We start from the raw sequence: 15,208 nt of genomic DNA, 5'->3' as shown, positions 1-15,208 counted from the left end.
AGGAACAGAGTTCCCCAAACTTTCTTTCCAAGATAACATAATAGTATTGCTGAGTGTACTGGGATTCTACAGAAAATTTTAATGTTCTTACAGTATCTTGAGGCTGACTGCCTTGGGCACTTGGGAGGATTTCACAGTGTGTGGTAGACGCTGCCCAACTTTTCCCTTTCTTCAAGGAAGCAAATAGTGGCCGTGCAGTTGGAGGGGCCTTCCTGTCCCCTGTGTGATCTAAGGGCTGGGGCCCAAAGCAGCTCCAAGGGCAGCAGACTCGCTGCCTTTTTCATCTCTTTAGACTTTCATATCTCTAAAGTCACAAAATAGGACCATGCATTTATCCTCCCCCCCCCCCATACATAATTAACTTCCTGAAATAGCATTCTAATCTAGGTCAGATTTATTTTTCCATATTATAGGGTGAAATTTGGACTTCAAAACCTCCACACACCAAAGAGGATTAGGCTTCATAGGGTTACTTGTGGGCATGCTCAGTTTGACCTTGTTCTCATCGCTATTCGGATATATGCAACTTAATCACTTAGTAAATTTTAAAGTGTGGGAGTCTTTACAAACCTATCACACAAAACTTAGTGTGATCTCCCTTCTAAGTGGTTACCTTTGAGCAAGAATCTGAAAGGGGGTTTTTGTTGTTTTTTTAAGATTCTTATTTTTTAAAGATTTTTTATCGATGTTTAGAGAGGCGGGGTGCGGGGGCGAGAGAGAAACATCACTGTGAGAGTGAAACATTGATGGCCACCTATCAGGGATCGAGCCCACAACCTGACCAGGATTCGAACAGGCAACCTTTCGTTGGCTCAACCAAAAGAGCCACACTGATCAGGGATGCAAAGATTTTTTTAAAAGACACAGAGTAAATAATTTCAGATTTGCAGGTCAAAATAAAAGGAAGCTATTATTTAGGTACTTATCAAACCATTCAAATATAATCACTTAAAAATGTGAAAAAACCAACTCAGCCAGGGTGGCTCGGTGGTTGAGCGTCGACCCAGGCACCAAGAGGTCACTGGTTCGAATCTCATGGCACATGCCTGAGTTTCGAGCTCAATCCCGGTGGGGAGTGTGCAGGAGGCAGCTGATTGATGTTTCTCTCTCATCAGTCTTTCTCTCTCTCTTTCCCTATCTCTCTCTCTAAAAACGAGTAAAAACATATTTAACACAGAGGTAGAAGTTAACCTTAAAATAAAATAAAGCACGGTGGGGGGGGGGAGATATTTTTAAAAATATGTAAAAATCAATGTCAGCTCACGGGCAGTAAAAATATAGGCTACTATCCGGCTTGGTACCATTTTTGCTACCCTTGCTCTTGAGTATTAGACTACCAGTTGACAAGAAAATTGTCTTGGTTAGCCTCCCCGAAATTCATGTTTTATTCTGACTTGGAGTCTGTAAGAAATGCCTGCACTGTAATTAGTGAAAAGCTTGATATGCAGGTTGCCATTGTGAAGTAATCTTTTTTGTTTCTGACCATCAACTGTAGCTAAAAACGAGGCTGATCGTCAGGCAGAAAAACGGGAGATCAAACGTCGGCTCACTAGAAAGGTACATTGCCCAGTGTTCCGTTTCTGTCTGTCCCCTGAGTGCATGTCTTATATTTGAGTAACCTTATTGATTGGAAAGAAATCACTTGACTTGAATTGCCATAGGTTGCTATGAAAATAGAATACGTGATGCAAATATAGAAAACAACACAGCATTATCAAGAGCTTTTTTTTTTCCTTCACTTTTACTATTTAAAGAAAGCCTGGCATAAGAAGGTGCTCAGTACATGCATAAAATTTTACCTTTTATTTGGTAGACCTGGGATTTTGATGTAGATTCTAAAATCTGTTTAAGTATAGAGATGGTAACAGGATTGTGTAACATTCAATTCTGCAAGGCAAACTGGCTATTCTCTAATATGGGAAAGAATGAACTGACCCTTATTGATATCTGAAAAGCATGGGAAACTAACTAGGATTTTTTCCTTGGTCCCAGATCAGTTAGGGTAGAATCTTTTCTGTACCAGACGTGTGTTATTAGCTCTAAAGCTCTAGGACAGTGGTTCTCAACCTGTGGGTCACGACCCCTTTGGCGGTCGAACGACCCTTTCACAGGGGTCGCCTAAGACCATCCTGCATATCAGTATTTACATGACGATTCATAAAGTAGCAACATTACAGTTATGAAGTAGCAACGAAAATAATTTTAAGGTTGGGTCACAACATGAGGAACTGTATTTAAAGGGCCAGAAGGTTGAGAACCACTGGTCTAGGATTAATACCTGTTTTCCTTTTCTTCTCACCATAGTGGTTTGTAATTGCCTCCTGTAGATTCTGATTTGGTCTCAGTGCTCTAGATATTTCTTAAACATAATAATCCACAAGAGAATGAGGAGATCTAGACATTTTCTTCCTCATTTCTTCCCTCCCCCAGATTAGAGGAAGTATCTTTGATAGAATTAGGGCAGCTAGAGGCCACAGCTGGACTGACTCGCTGCCTTCAGATTGTGCAGGTCACCTGATGGTGCAATCTTAAATCATAATGTGTTGCAGAATCCGCTGTCCTGGACATCATTCATGTTGAAAAGAAATTCACCCTTAATATTACCCACTAGATATTGTTTTCCTATTAAATATATTCACTTTCTAATGTACTATATGTGAGATTATAGCCCTAATCCTTTTGCTTCTCAAAACACGGCCCATGGACCAACAGCATTGGCATTACCCAGGACCTTGTAAGAGATGCAGATTCTAAGGCCCTGCCAGACCTGCTTATTCAGAATCCACATTTTAACCAGACCCCCAAGTGTTTTGTATGCATGTTAAAGTTTGAGAAGCACTGGTAATACTTTACACTTGTTTATAGCAGTGGTTTTCAAGCTTAGCTGTGCATTCAGGAGCTTTAAAAAAAAACACCTCTCCACCGGCCAGCGTGGCTCAATGGTTGAGCATTGACCTATGAACCAGAAGGTCACAGTTCCATTCCCAGTCGGGGCACGCCCGGGTTACCTGCTCATCCCAGGAGGCAGCCGATCAGTGATTATCTATCTCTCCCTCTCCCTTCCTCTCTGAATCAATAAAAATATATATTTTTAAAAAACCTCTCATCCTATCCTATTTAGCTCAGTGTGTAGAGCATTGGCCCATGGACTGAAGGATCCCGGGTTCAGTTCCAGTCAAGGCCATATACCTACATTGCAGGTCGATCCCTGCCCTTGTCGGGGCTCATTTGAGAGGCAACCAATCCATGTGTCTCTCTCACATCAATGTTTCTCTCAATCGATGGTTCACACCTTCCCTTCTACTCTCTCTAAAAATCAATGAAAAATATCCTCAGGTGAGGATTTAAAAAAAACAACAGTATCAATACCCAGAATCTCTAGGGATGGACCCAGGCATCAGTAGTGTTTGAAGGTCCTTATGTGACTCCAGTGTACAGTGAAGGGTGAACCACTGGATTAGAGGCAATTTGAATGCATGATTGATGCCTGACTTGGCATAGTCAACTAAGAGGCTCCATGTCTTTCAGCTAAGTCAAAGGCCGACTGTGGCCGAACTCCTTGCCAGGAAGATTCTGAGGTTTAATGAATATGTGGAGGTAACAGATGCTCAAGATTATGACCGGCGAGCAGACAAACCTTGGACCAAACTGACCCCTGCTGACAAGGTCTGTCTCTCTTTCTCTCTTTATGCAAAACACTAACTGGAAAGGAAAACATAAACAAAATTTCTATTTTTAATAATAATGTTAAATTTGTAGCTACAAAATATAAAACTTTATATTAATGATACCACCACCACCACCAAAACTGGAAGAAAGTCCCTGTTACATCCCAGTACAGAAATCTGGAAGGAAATAAGACATATTTTTAATGGTGATTATGTTGGTTGGAAAGAGTCTGGGTAGCATATTTTAGTAATTACCATATTTCACTTTTTAAACAGGAAAAGCATTTTTACATGCGTGGAAACTATAAAAGTTATAGTATCTCTTTTAAACTCCTCAAGTGTTTTGATTTCACTGAGATGATAAATTTATTATGAGATGATTGGTGTCAGGGAAGACAGCGGCTATTGGCTCAGTGTTTCACCCTATGTGTTGCCCTGTCTTCTTTCTTCCCTCTGGGTTGCCTGCTGAGGGTTACAATGACTCACAAAGTTAAGTACAATAGAGACTAGACAGCAAATCCCACTGCTATACTATAGCAGACAGAAAATGCTGAAACATTTTCACTTTTTCTCCACAGGCTGCCATCAGAAAAGAATTAAATGAATTTAAAAGCTCAGAGATGGAGGTTCATGAAGAGAGCAAGCATTTTACACGGTAAGAGCCAAAAGACCCAAATACTGTGAGCTAAACATTTCTTAAAAAGCAAACATACCACCAGAGTTGTTCAGATAGGAGAGACTCTAATGACATCGTTTAAAAGAAGGATACTCACCCAGATGGTGTGATTCAGTGGCTGAGTGTCAACCCATAACCAGGAGGTCATGGTTCAATTCCTGGTCAGGGCACATGCCGGGTTTTCGGGCTCAATCCCCAGTAGGGGGCTTGCAGGAGGCAGCCAATCAGTGATTCTCTCTCATCATTGATGCTTCTGTCTGTCTCTCTCCCTCTCCCTTCCTCTTTGAAATCAATAATAACTTTTTTTTTAAAGAAAGTACTATAGTGTACAACAATAAAAGAAAGAGTCATAGAGAAGGCGACATTTAGGCTGGATCTTGGAGTGTGTAAAATAATTGGACAAGAAGGAAGAAAGGAACATTGTAAGCAGAAGGACCAGCTTTAGCAAGGCTATGGGAGGTAGGAAAGTACAAGATGTTTCTGGGTAACAGGAAGTGTAGTTGGAGCAGAGTCTGCCACATTAAAGAGAAGATGCCTAGGAGACAGTTGAATATTCAGCCTAGAGTGCAAGGAAAAACAAGATCTAAAGATAGCACACTGCCCTAGCTGGTTTGGTTCAGTGGATAGAGCGTCGGCCTGGGGACTGAAGGGGTGCGGCTTCGATTCCAGTCAAGGGCACATGCCTGGGTTGCGGGCTCGATCCCCAGTAGGGGGCAGCCAATCAATGATTCTCTCTCATCATTGATGTTTCTATCGCTCTCTCCCTCTCCCTTCCTCTCTGAAATCAATAAAAAATATTTTTTTAAAAAGCAAAGCAATCTATAATACCTGGTAACTCAGCTTTTTTTGATCACCTGTTTTAGCTACCATCGCCCATGACGCTGAAGTTTGAGAGGAACTAAACAACCCCCCAAAACAGGGCTACTTTGCTGCTTCAGTCTCCAGAATGACACGGCGGGAACTTCAGCGCTTACCAGCACAGCCAGAATTGAGTCTTCTGGGGTGAACAGCACTTCTATGAATGTAGCGTTTCACTGGAATGGATTCGCACGTGCTGCCTTGAACAAAACTGAACTCTGCCAGTGCTTTGAACTTTTACTGTTGCAGCGTACTTGAGGGGTATTCCCTCCCCAGCCACAAACGTTCTGGGCCACTTGCAGGTTCCGCGTTTTGTTGGCTGCACCACACCAATGCGACTACCTGTGCCGAGGCACAGCTCGCACCATTAGCCTTACCTGCTCTGTCCAGCTGTGGGACCCACTTGTGTAGGCGCTAAATTCCAACCATTGAATCTAGTTGGTGGTGGGGAAAACCGAGAGGCCCCACCTTCTGGCAAAGGGGCCCCCACTTCTCGGGGAAGCTTCCTACCACACTGGCATGTCAGCCTTGCACTTACCTCTGGTGACAGCAATACCGTCCTCTGCAGGCACAGCCTGAAAGCAGCTCAGGATCTGTCAAGTGCTTCCTTTTTTATTATTATTTTAATCTGGAAGTGATGGAAACTTATGTTTCAGTCTCACCTGCAACCAGATTCCAAGTTGGGAAAAGGCAAAAGCATGTGTTTTCTGTATACAAAACCAAAACACGCCTTTATGTTAATGCTAACTTGGCAGAAAACTGACTCATGGCTTAAATGTTAAAAGCTGTTGTACGTTTGTTGCACCAAATGATACTGTAAATCATTTTGCCCAATAGATACATTCTCCTCCATAAAGCAGAGTTGTAGCAACTCTGTGGGAGTTGCGTGCTATTGGCCCCCACACGTCCAGCCAGAATCATAGCAAAGTCCTGGGGTTGTTGGGTGCTAAATCAGGTCTTCGGAGAAGCGATTAGGAGGGGCACGATCATGACCCACTGCTCCTCTCCTCCTCAGCACAGATGTTTGTCCTCCTTCTGCCCCTCTGGCAGCTTCCACCTCACTCATCCCTACTCTTCCAAGCTGGAGCCAGTGGAGTCGGTGCCTGGCCATTGGCTCAGCCCCCACCCCCTTTGTAATATATATTCATATGATTTCCTAAAACAAGATCCAGTTGCTTTCTTTGAATTTTTATTGAAAACCTTACAGCCTCACTGTTTCCCTCTAATTCCTATCCACACTTAATGGAAGAAAAAAAATAGTTTCTAGTTAACTAATGAATGTAGCTTTCTCTTTTTAATGTTCAGGAAATTGTGGCTGTTTTATAGATTTCTTCTGCAGTCCCCATTGTTCTGTATGTAATCTTTCAGTAGATTTTTCCTTTTTTCTCCTTTATGTCATGTAAGATTTGGTGAAGTCAGAATATCATGTTAAGACAAAACGCTAAAGTGACCTTAAAAGTAGTGTTCTCTCTCTGTATGGGTAATAGGAGGTATTGGATTTCTCAGTGACTGTCAAATGCTTTATGGCTATGGAAATATACTGGGTTCACATCTCCTTGAAACTAATTAACCTGTGGTATGGGGGAAAGATAAGAGATAGCTCCACAGTGTTGTCAGAGGTCTGTATATAAGGTGGGAACACATTAACTGCTAACTTGACTTCTAACTTTTCTGTCTTGTTGGTTTAGAGATTACTTGGCTAATGTCAGAATTCTCTGTGGCTTAAGATGACATTTTCAAACCCTTTACTGCCTTTCTTTCCCTTAATGTGCCAAGCTTGAAATAGGATTTGATTTCCTGAGCTTCTTGTTTGCTTTCTATGTGCCACCAGAAAATCTAATTCATCTTTCATCTCATTCATGTTCTTTTGAAACAGGATACTTTGGGGGTCAAGTCTTTTCAGGTGATTTTTATATATATATATACATATAAATATAAAGGATTTTGTTTCCTTGTAAGTAACAATTTACAGTCATAATGTATAGAAGAAATAAAAGTCTGATGTATTGTACTTTAAAATGCTTCCCTGATGTACAGAATCTCCTTGTAAAATAAGTAATTGCATTGTATATCAGTCTTCCTACCAACATTAATTATTAAAGTATTTTAGAATTTAAAAAAAAGACTATACTATTCTGGTATGAAGTGTTTATTTTATATTCTACCTTATTCCAAAAGATTTAAGCCTGCTTAAAAATGATACCTAAAATACTGACTGACAGCCTCAATGAGAAGTAGATGAGGGGGGAAAGATAATAGTAAGAACATTAAGTGTAGCCCTAGCTGGTTTGGTGCAGTGAATAGAGTGTCAGCCTGCAGATCGAAGGGTCCCAAGTTCGATTCCGGCCAAGGGCACATGGCTGGGTTGTGGGCTCGATCCCCAGTAGGGGACGTGCCGGAGGCAGCCGATCAGTGGTTCTCTCTCATTGATGTGTCTATCTCTCTCTCCTTCTCCCTTCCTCTCTGGAATCAGTAAAGATATATTAAAGAAAAAAAGAACATTAAGTGTAGCCAGAGATACGCAGTCATGTTTGTGAATGCACACATACAGAAAAAGAATAGGCTGCAGAGAGGAAAGCCAACTGTGAACCCCATAGTATGTACCAGGTACTGCTCTCGGTCCTTTATCCTATTTATCCCACCCCTAGTCTGGGAAGTAAGTAGAAATAGACTCATTTTACCAGCAAAGAACCTAGGAGGTGAAGTTGCTTCCCCAAGGTCAAAGCACATCGTGTGACCACTCTGCATATATTCGAGGACAAGCAACTGCATCCCAATCATCCCTATAAGGATTACTCTGTATGGACCACATACTAGACCACAGGCTGGCATCACAATAAGACAGGTCATATTTCGTATACTCCTCTCTGGCTAGCAGCCCAGTTTCATTCATGGTGGCCTCACCAGTGACTCACTTTCTACTTGTCACTTCAGAGACTGGCCTTGGTTAGTCCACCACCCTTTACCTGGGATTTAAAGAAACCATGAGTCAGAACTCATGCCATTGGGTTCCACCTGCTCCCAGATTTTCCTTCTAGTCCTCCAAAGGCCTCAATTGCCATTACCCTCTTGAGGTTAAGCATTGTTGCCTGTGCTCATTGCCCAGTGTTGGCTGAAACAATAAATGAGTTTAGAGTTCTTATGGATTTAGGTTTCTATATCCCAGGAGAGGGAGGACTGTAGTAGAGTGAGAGGTTTGGAAAACCACTATCAAAAAGGGGAAGTCCAGCCCTGGTAGTTTGGCTCAGTGGATAGAGCATCAGCCTGTGGACTGAAGGGTCCCGGGTTCGATTCCAGTCAAGGGCACATGCCCAGGTTGTGGGCTCAATCCCCAGTAGGGGTGTGCAGGAGGCAGCCAATCAATGATTGTCTCTCATCATTGATGTTTCTATCTCTTCCTCTTTGGAGTCAATTAAAATATATATTTTTTAAAAGCCGGGGGGGGGGGGCAGTCAGTGGATATTAAGTGGGAGGGGATGAGATAAAGTGTACTTATAAAAGATGAGAATGTACAACAGCAAAAAGCCAAGCCCTGAAACCAAAACACAGGCAACCACTGTTTAAATTCCAGCTCCAGGAGGCCTGAGGGCAAAACAGGAACCTCCAGCAACCTGGCCCACTCACTCCATCTGTCTCTTTTGTGGATACCATTCATTTCTTCCCCCTAGAATTTTTGCCTCCTTCATAAAACATCTGACAGGAACAAATGCCCTCAATTTCCCTCTATCTGTTACTGAGGACACACACACACTTTATTCATTCATTCATTGGTTTAATGTTTATCTTCTTCCTACCCTAAAAATCTTCCTCTGATCATATTTTCTCTTCAACCTATTGCCCTACCTCCTGCTTTTCCTACACTCACATAACCTATTTTAATGTTAAACAACTTAAATTTCTGTAGAGTCCAACAGTTGAGCTAAATGCGTAACAAGTAGAGGAGGAAGATCTGATGGAGAGGTAAACTGAACAGGCTTCTTGACATTAGTTGTGACCTCTGATCTATATGCATGTTTTCCATTTCTAAAGCCATGTTCATTCAACTCATTAAAATCTCAACTGAATTTAAAATAAAAATGGCTGCCCTAGCCAGTCTGGCTCAGTGGATAGAGTGTCAGCCTGCAGACCAAAGGGTTCCAGGTTTGATTCCCATCAAGGGCCCAGGCATGATTGGGGCTTGTGCAGGAGGCAACCAACCTCTCTCTGTCTTTCACTCTCTCTTCCACTGTCCCTAAAAATCAATGGAAAAAATATCCTCGGGTGAGGATTAAAATAAAAATGGCTTTCCCTGAGGTCACCAGTGATTTCTTAATTTCCAGCTCTTAATGTATTTACTCTGCAACATGGATATTTTAGACCATGTTTCTTGTCCTCAAAACTTCTCCCTTGGCCTCTCAGACACCAATGTCTCCTGGTTCTCTTCCAATCATGTTTCCCTGTTCTTCTTCCCTGAACACCATTTAAATGACCAGTGTCCATGTCCTCTCATCACTCTCCCTGAGTTCCCACGGTGACTTCAGGCAGCACTGTTAATCTGATAACTTTGAAATCTTTACCTACAACTCAGGTTTCTTGCTGGAGTCCAACCCTATCTCCAATCGACCTTTGGAGATTTACACACACACGGGTGGGCAAAAGTAGGTGTACAGTTGTGAGTACCTGAAACAGTTTGTACTTCTATTATGTATTAATGATTGTATTATTTATTTGTGTATACTTTTTCCCACTCCTGTGTATATCCAAATGTTCCCAACATAACATGTATGCTCCTTTAATGTCTACCCCCACCGCCTACTTTCTCAATTATCAGAGTTAGAGACAACCATAAGTTCAGCCTCCCAACCCTGAAACTTTGGTTTTATATGCAAGTTCCTCTCTTACCTTGCAGGTTCAGTAGGACAATAAATTCTCTACCTCAGAAATGTCTCTTGATTTGTATGTCTCCTCTTGCCTTGTTTACAATCCAAATCCCAAGTCTGGAGGCCTTTGTTTTTTTTTTTTGTTTTTTTTTTGCTTAAAGTATTACAAAGGGTATTACATATGTATCCATTTTATCCCCCCGCCCTAGACAGTCCCCTAGCCTCCCCTATCACCCAGTGTCTTATGTCCATTGGTTATGCTTATATGCATGCATACAAGTCCTTTAGTTGATCTCTTACCCCCCTACCTCCTGCCCCCCAACCCTCCCCGGCCTTCCCGCTGCAGCTCGACAATCTGTTTGAGGCAGCTCTGCCTCTATATCTATTATTGTTCAAAAGTTTATAATGGTCTCTATTGTCCACGAATGAGTGAGATCATGTGGTATTTTTCCTTTATTGACTGGCTTATTTCACTTAGCATAATGCTCTCCAGTTCCATCCATGACGTTGCAAATGGTAAGAGTTCCTTCCTTTTTAGAGCAGCATAGTATTCCATCGTGTAGATGTACCACAGTTTTCTAATCCATTCATCTACTGATGGGCACTTAGGCTGTTTCCAGATCTTAGCTATGGTGAATTGTGCTGCTATGAACATAGGGGTGCATATATCCTTTCTGATTGGTGTTTCTGGTTTCTTGGGATATATTCCTAGAAGTGGGATCACAGGGTCAAATGGGAGTTCCATTTTCAGTTTTTTAAGGAAACTCCATACTGTCTTCCATAGTGGCTGCACCAGTCTGCATTCCCACCAGCAGTGCACAAGTGTTCCTTTTTCTCCACATCCTCTCCAGCACTTGTCGTTTGTTGATTTGTTGATGATAGCCAGCTATCATCAACAAGTCTGGAGGCCTTTGTAATCTCCAGTCCCTCCAATCCAGTTACAGCCATCCTTTACTTCAAAACGTATTGGCCTCTAGTTACCAGATAATACTTAAACTCAGCCTGGACTGCAAAATATTTTGTAATTCAGCTCTTACCTACTTTCTAGTCCAGTGGGCCTCAAACACGGCCCGCGGGCCACATGCAAATACAAATATTGTATTTGTTCCCGTTTTGTTTTTTTACTTCAAAATAAGATATGTGCAGTGTGCATAGGAATTTGTTCATAGTTTTTTAAAACTATAATCCGGCCCTCCAACGGTCTGAGGGGCAGTGAACTGGGCCCCTGTTTAAAAAGTTTGAGGACCCCTGTTCCAGTCTCATGAAAAATCCAGGCACTTCTTTAATATTCCTCATCAAGCTGATTTCTCACCCTTCCTGGGAGACCACCGGTTTGCTAGCTCCTCAACCTGGAATACTGTCTTCATCCATACCCCACCCCTCACCCCCATCCTTTTACAATTCCTTCAAGTTCTAGCTCAGATTTTAATTCCCCAGGAAAATCCTCTGAGCCTTTAGCATATTATTCAGCTGCTCTGTCCTCTGTGTTCTCCAAACACTTTCTTTATTCATGCCAGGCACCACTCTTCAAGTAGTAGCATAATTCTCCGCCATGTCTATGTCCTCTGCCGTAAACTCTGAAGTGCTTCATCTAGAATCCCCAGTGTCATATCCACGAAGTAAATGTTGAATGAGTGATTGAAAGGTAAGTGGCCCTGGCCAGTTTGGCTCAGTGGGTAAAGCGTCGGCCTGTGGACTGAAGGGTCCCGGGCTCGATTCTGGTCAAGGGCACATGCCCAGGTTTCGGGCTCAATCCCTGATGGGGGGGCGTGTAGGAGGCAGCTGATCAATGATCTTCTCTCATCATTGATGTTTCTATCTCTTTTCTCTCACCCTTCCTCTCTGAAATCGATTACATATATATATATATATACATATATAATTTTTAAAATATATTTTATTGATTTTTTACAGAGAGGAAGGGAGAGGGATAGAGAGTTAGAAACATCGATGAGAGAGAAGCATCAATCAGCTGCCTCCTGCACACTCCCCACTGCGGACGGGCCTGCAACCAAAGTACATGCCCTTGGCTGGAGTCGAACCTGGGACCCTTCAGTCCCCAGGCTGACGCTCTATCCAGTGAGCCAAACCAGCCAGGGCTACTTTTTTTTTTTTTTTTTTTTAAAGAAAGGTAAGCCAACCGGTTTGGCTCAGTGGATAGAGTGTCGGCCTGCAGACTGAAGGGTCCCAGGTTCGATTCCGGTCAAGGGCATGTACCTTGGTTGCGGGCGCGTCCCCAGTAGGGGGCGTGCAGGAGGCAGCTGATCGATCTCTCTCATCGATGTTTCTGACTCTCTATCCCTCTCCCTTCTTCTCTATAAAAAATCAATCAAATATATTTAAAAAAAAAAAAAGAAAGGTAAGTGAATGCTGATAATATCACCAGAGAAGTAGCAGAATTATTTGTCTTCTTCTAAACTACTAGTTCTCAAGCATTTTGGTTTTTTGTCCCCTTTACAATTATTTATTTATTTTAAAGAACAGCTTATTGACTTTTATTTTATTTATTTATTTTTTCTGTATTTTAGTTGTAATACCAGTTTATTCCTGGGAGCATGTCCGTGCAGCATCCATTTACTCTGCTGCCATTTTTAAAATATATATTTTCGCCCTAACCGGTTTGGCTCAGTGGCTAGTGTCGGCCTGCGGACTCAAGGGTCCCAGGTTCGATTCCGGTCAAGGGCATGTACCTTGGTTGCGGGCACATCCCCAGTAGGGGGTGTGCAGGAGGCAGCTGATCGATGTTTCTCTCTCATCGATGTTTCTAGCTCTCTATCCCTCTCCCTTCTTCTCTGTAAAAAAATCAATAAAATATATTAAAAAAAAAGAAAAGAAAATGAAGAAACTCCAGTCTTACACAGATACCAAGCTGGCAAAGATGTCAGACGTTCTTTCAAGTAAAATTGTATGCCATGAAAAAAATAAAGCTATTTCAGCTCAATCCAATCACATAAATTCTTTTGCTGGAGATAACCAGTGTACTTGGTATGCAGCAAAAGTGCTATAGATGTATTTCTCACTTTGTTACTCAGAATATTAAAAAGATCGATATTCAGCTCTTCTGGTGTTGCTCAGCGGTTGAGCATCAACTTATGAACCAGGAGATCACGGTTAGATTCCCAGTCAGGACACATACCCAGGTTGCAGGCTCAATCCCTGGTGGGGGGCATCTAGGACGCAGCCCATTGATGATTCTCTCTCATCATTGATGTTTCTATCTCTCCTTCCTTCTTTGCTGAAGTCAATAAAAATATATTTTTAAAAAAAGATAGGTACTCAAAAGTCAAGAATAAAATTAATGATTATTGCTTCATCAAAGACATTCTTAGGTTAATATCACTTTTCTAAAGTACTGTATATTGTCCTAGCTGGTTTGGCTTAGTCGATAGAGTGTCGGCCTGTGGACTGAAAGGTCCCGGGTTCAATTCCGTTCAAGGGCACATGCCTGGGTTGTGGGCTCAATCCCCAGTAGGGGGTATGCAGGAGGCAGCCAGTCAATGATTCTCTCTCATCATTGATGTTTCCATCTCTCTCTCCCTTCCTCTCTGAAATCAATAAAAATATATTTTAAAAATAAAATAAAATACTGTATATCTTTTTTTTTTAAAATATATTTTATTGATTTTTTACAGAGAGGAAGGGAGAGAGATAGTTAGAAACATCGATGAGGGAGAAACATCGATCAGCTGCCTCCAGCACATCTCCCACCGGGGATGTGCCCGCAACCCAGGTACATGCCCCTGACTGGAATCGAACCTGGGACCCTTCAGTCCGCAGGCGGACGCTCTATCCACTGAGCCAAACCGGTTTTGGCAAAATACTGTATATCTTTGATAATGAAAAAAACTAGAACCAGTACAGTTTGATGACAAGGCCTTGAAACATACTGAGGCACCAGCCAAGTTTACCCACTATTTCATTTTACACCAGTGCAGAGTCAACACGGTGAAAAAGGCAAAGAAAGCATTATTATGAAATAGTTTTGACCTCAAGGACCCCCAAAAGAATCTCAGAGACCCCAGGGTCTAGCAACTACAGTTTGAGAACCACTGCTCTGGTCCTGTTTTGCCTCTTAAAGTTTGGGTAATAATTCCAATGTCTTAGAATTGCTGTGACAGTAAAGAATGTATGTAAACCACCCAGCACAAACATCTTCTAGAAGGAACACCATAAATATTTCTACTCGTTAGAGTCCAGCTGTGATCGCTCTGTGTCCATTTAACATTTATTCACCTAACACCATATCCGAAATTCTATCCCATTTGTAACATTTTACTGCAATACGTATCTTCGGAATTCTTTACTTGCCTAAGTCTTTAGATTAGGGATGTATGTGTTAAAATGTACTTAACATAAAAGTTACCATTTTAACCATTTGTAAGTGTACAGTTCAACAGTATATTCCCGTAGTTGTGCATAAGAGGCTTTGAAGTTTAACCAGTTCGCGTAGGAGCACTCGTCTTCTTTGCCGACGCATTTGTCAAATGTCTATTTCAGGGCACAGGGCAGATTCAACCACTTTTTAGACTTGTCCCGTTTTTCTAGACGTCTTTTTCTATTTTGCATAGTTATGACACCAAAGCTATTTCTGACGAGTTTAACAGCACATTCCCCAGACGGCGTGAAGCGACGGTAGAACGGTAACTTTGCTATTGGAAACGTACCCGCCTACGTACGTAACTTCTGTAATTTACGTCCCTCAGCAAAGTCGCGCGTGAAGGCTCTCGTATCGCGAGAATCCTCTGGGGGTGGGGCTTAATCTAGTGAATTGCCGATACGCTGACTGCGCATGGCGGGGCGCAGGCGCAGTAGACATATCCGCTCGCTTCAAAAGGTATAAATACGGACGCCTCGCACTAGCTCAGCCTTTTAGGGGGAGACCTTTGCTCAGCGTTCGTGGTGTTTGGTAAGTGTGTGTATCCCCCTGGTTTGTCAGCTTCAGCTCGAGTGCCCGATCCCGCCAGCCGGCCTTTCCGGTGGAAACGGTGCTACTTAGAAGGGCTGGTTTCGACGGCGTCCGTGCCAAATACCCTTTTTCCGGGCGGAGGGGCTGGGCGGCTGGGGCTGGGGCGCTAGCGCCCCGCGGGTGACGGCGTAACCGGGGCGCGCCCGCGCCGACCTGCACCCTGCGCGCCGGGACGCCGAGA

General features: G+C 42.6%; 1 protein-coding gene across 8 annotated transcripts in view; it reads left to right on the top strand.

The window, feature by feature from the left end:
- Positions 1-7,325, top strand: part of PHACTR4 (phosphatase and actin regulator 4) — a 75,600-nt gene extending 68,275 nt beyond the window's left edge. For 7 of the 8 annotated variants that reach the window (XM_059690570.1, XM_059690567.1, XM_059690571.1 and 4 more), the window contains 4 exons: positions 1,496-1,557; positions 3,529-3,666; positions 4,247-4,323; positions 5,208-7,325. In XM_059690570.1, the coding sequence (XP_059546553.1) occupies positions 1,496-1,557; positions 3,529-3,666; positions 4,247-4,323; positions 5,208-5,223 (293 nt within the window). In that variant the 3' untranslated portion in view covers positions 5,224-7,325. Of the gene's footprint in view, positions 1-1,146; positions 1,176-1,495; positions 1,558-3,528; positions 3,667-4,246; positions 4,324-5,207 lie in introns of those variants that run through there. The other variant, XM_059690573.1, reaches the window with a different exon arrangement.
- Positions 7,326-15,208: the final 7,883 nt, after the last annotated feature.

The sequence above is a fragment of the Myotis daubentonii genome, chromosome 3 (genome assembly GCF_963259705.1).
Source record: "Myotis daubentonii chromosome 3, mMyoDau2.1, whole genome shotgun sequence".
In the NCBI taxonomy this organism is placed as follows: Eukaryota; Metazoa; Chordata; class Mammalia; order Chiroptera; family Vespertilionidae; genus Myotis; species Myotis daubentonii.
Note: the sequence above shows the minus strand (reverse complement) of the source record. Positions and strands in the feature narration are given on the sequence as shown.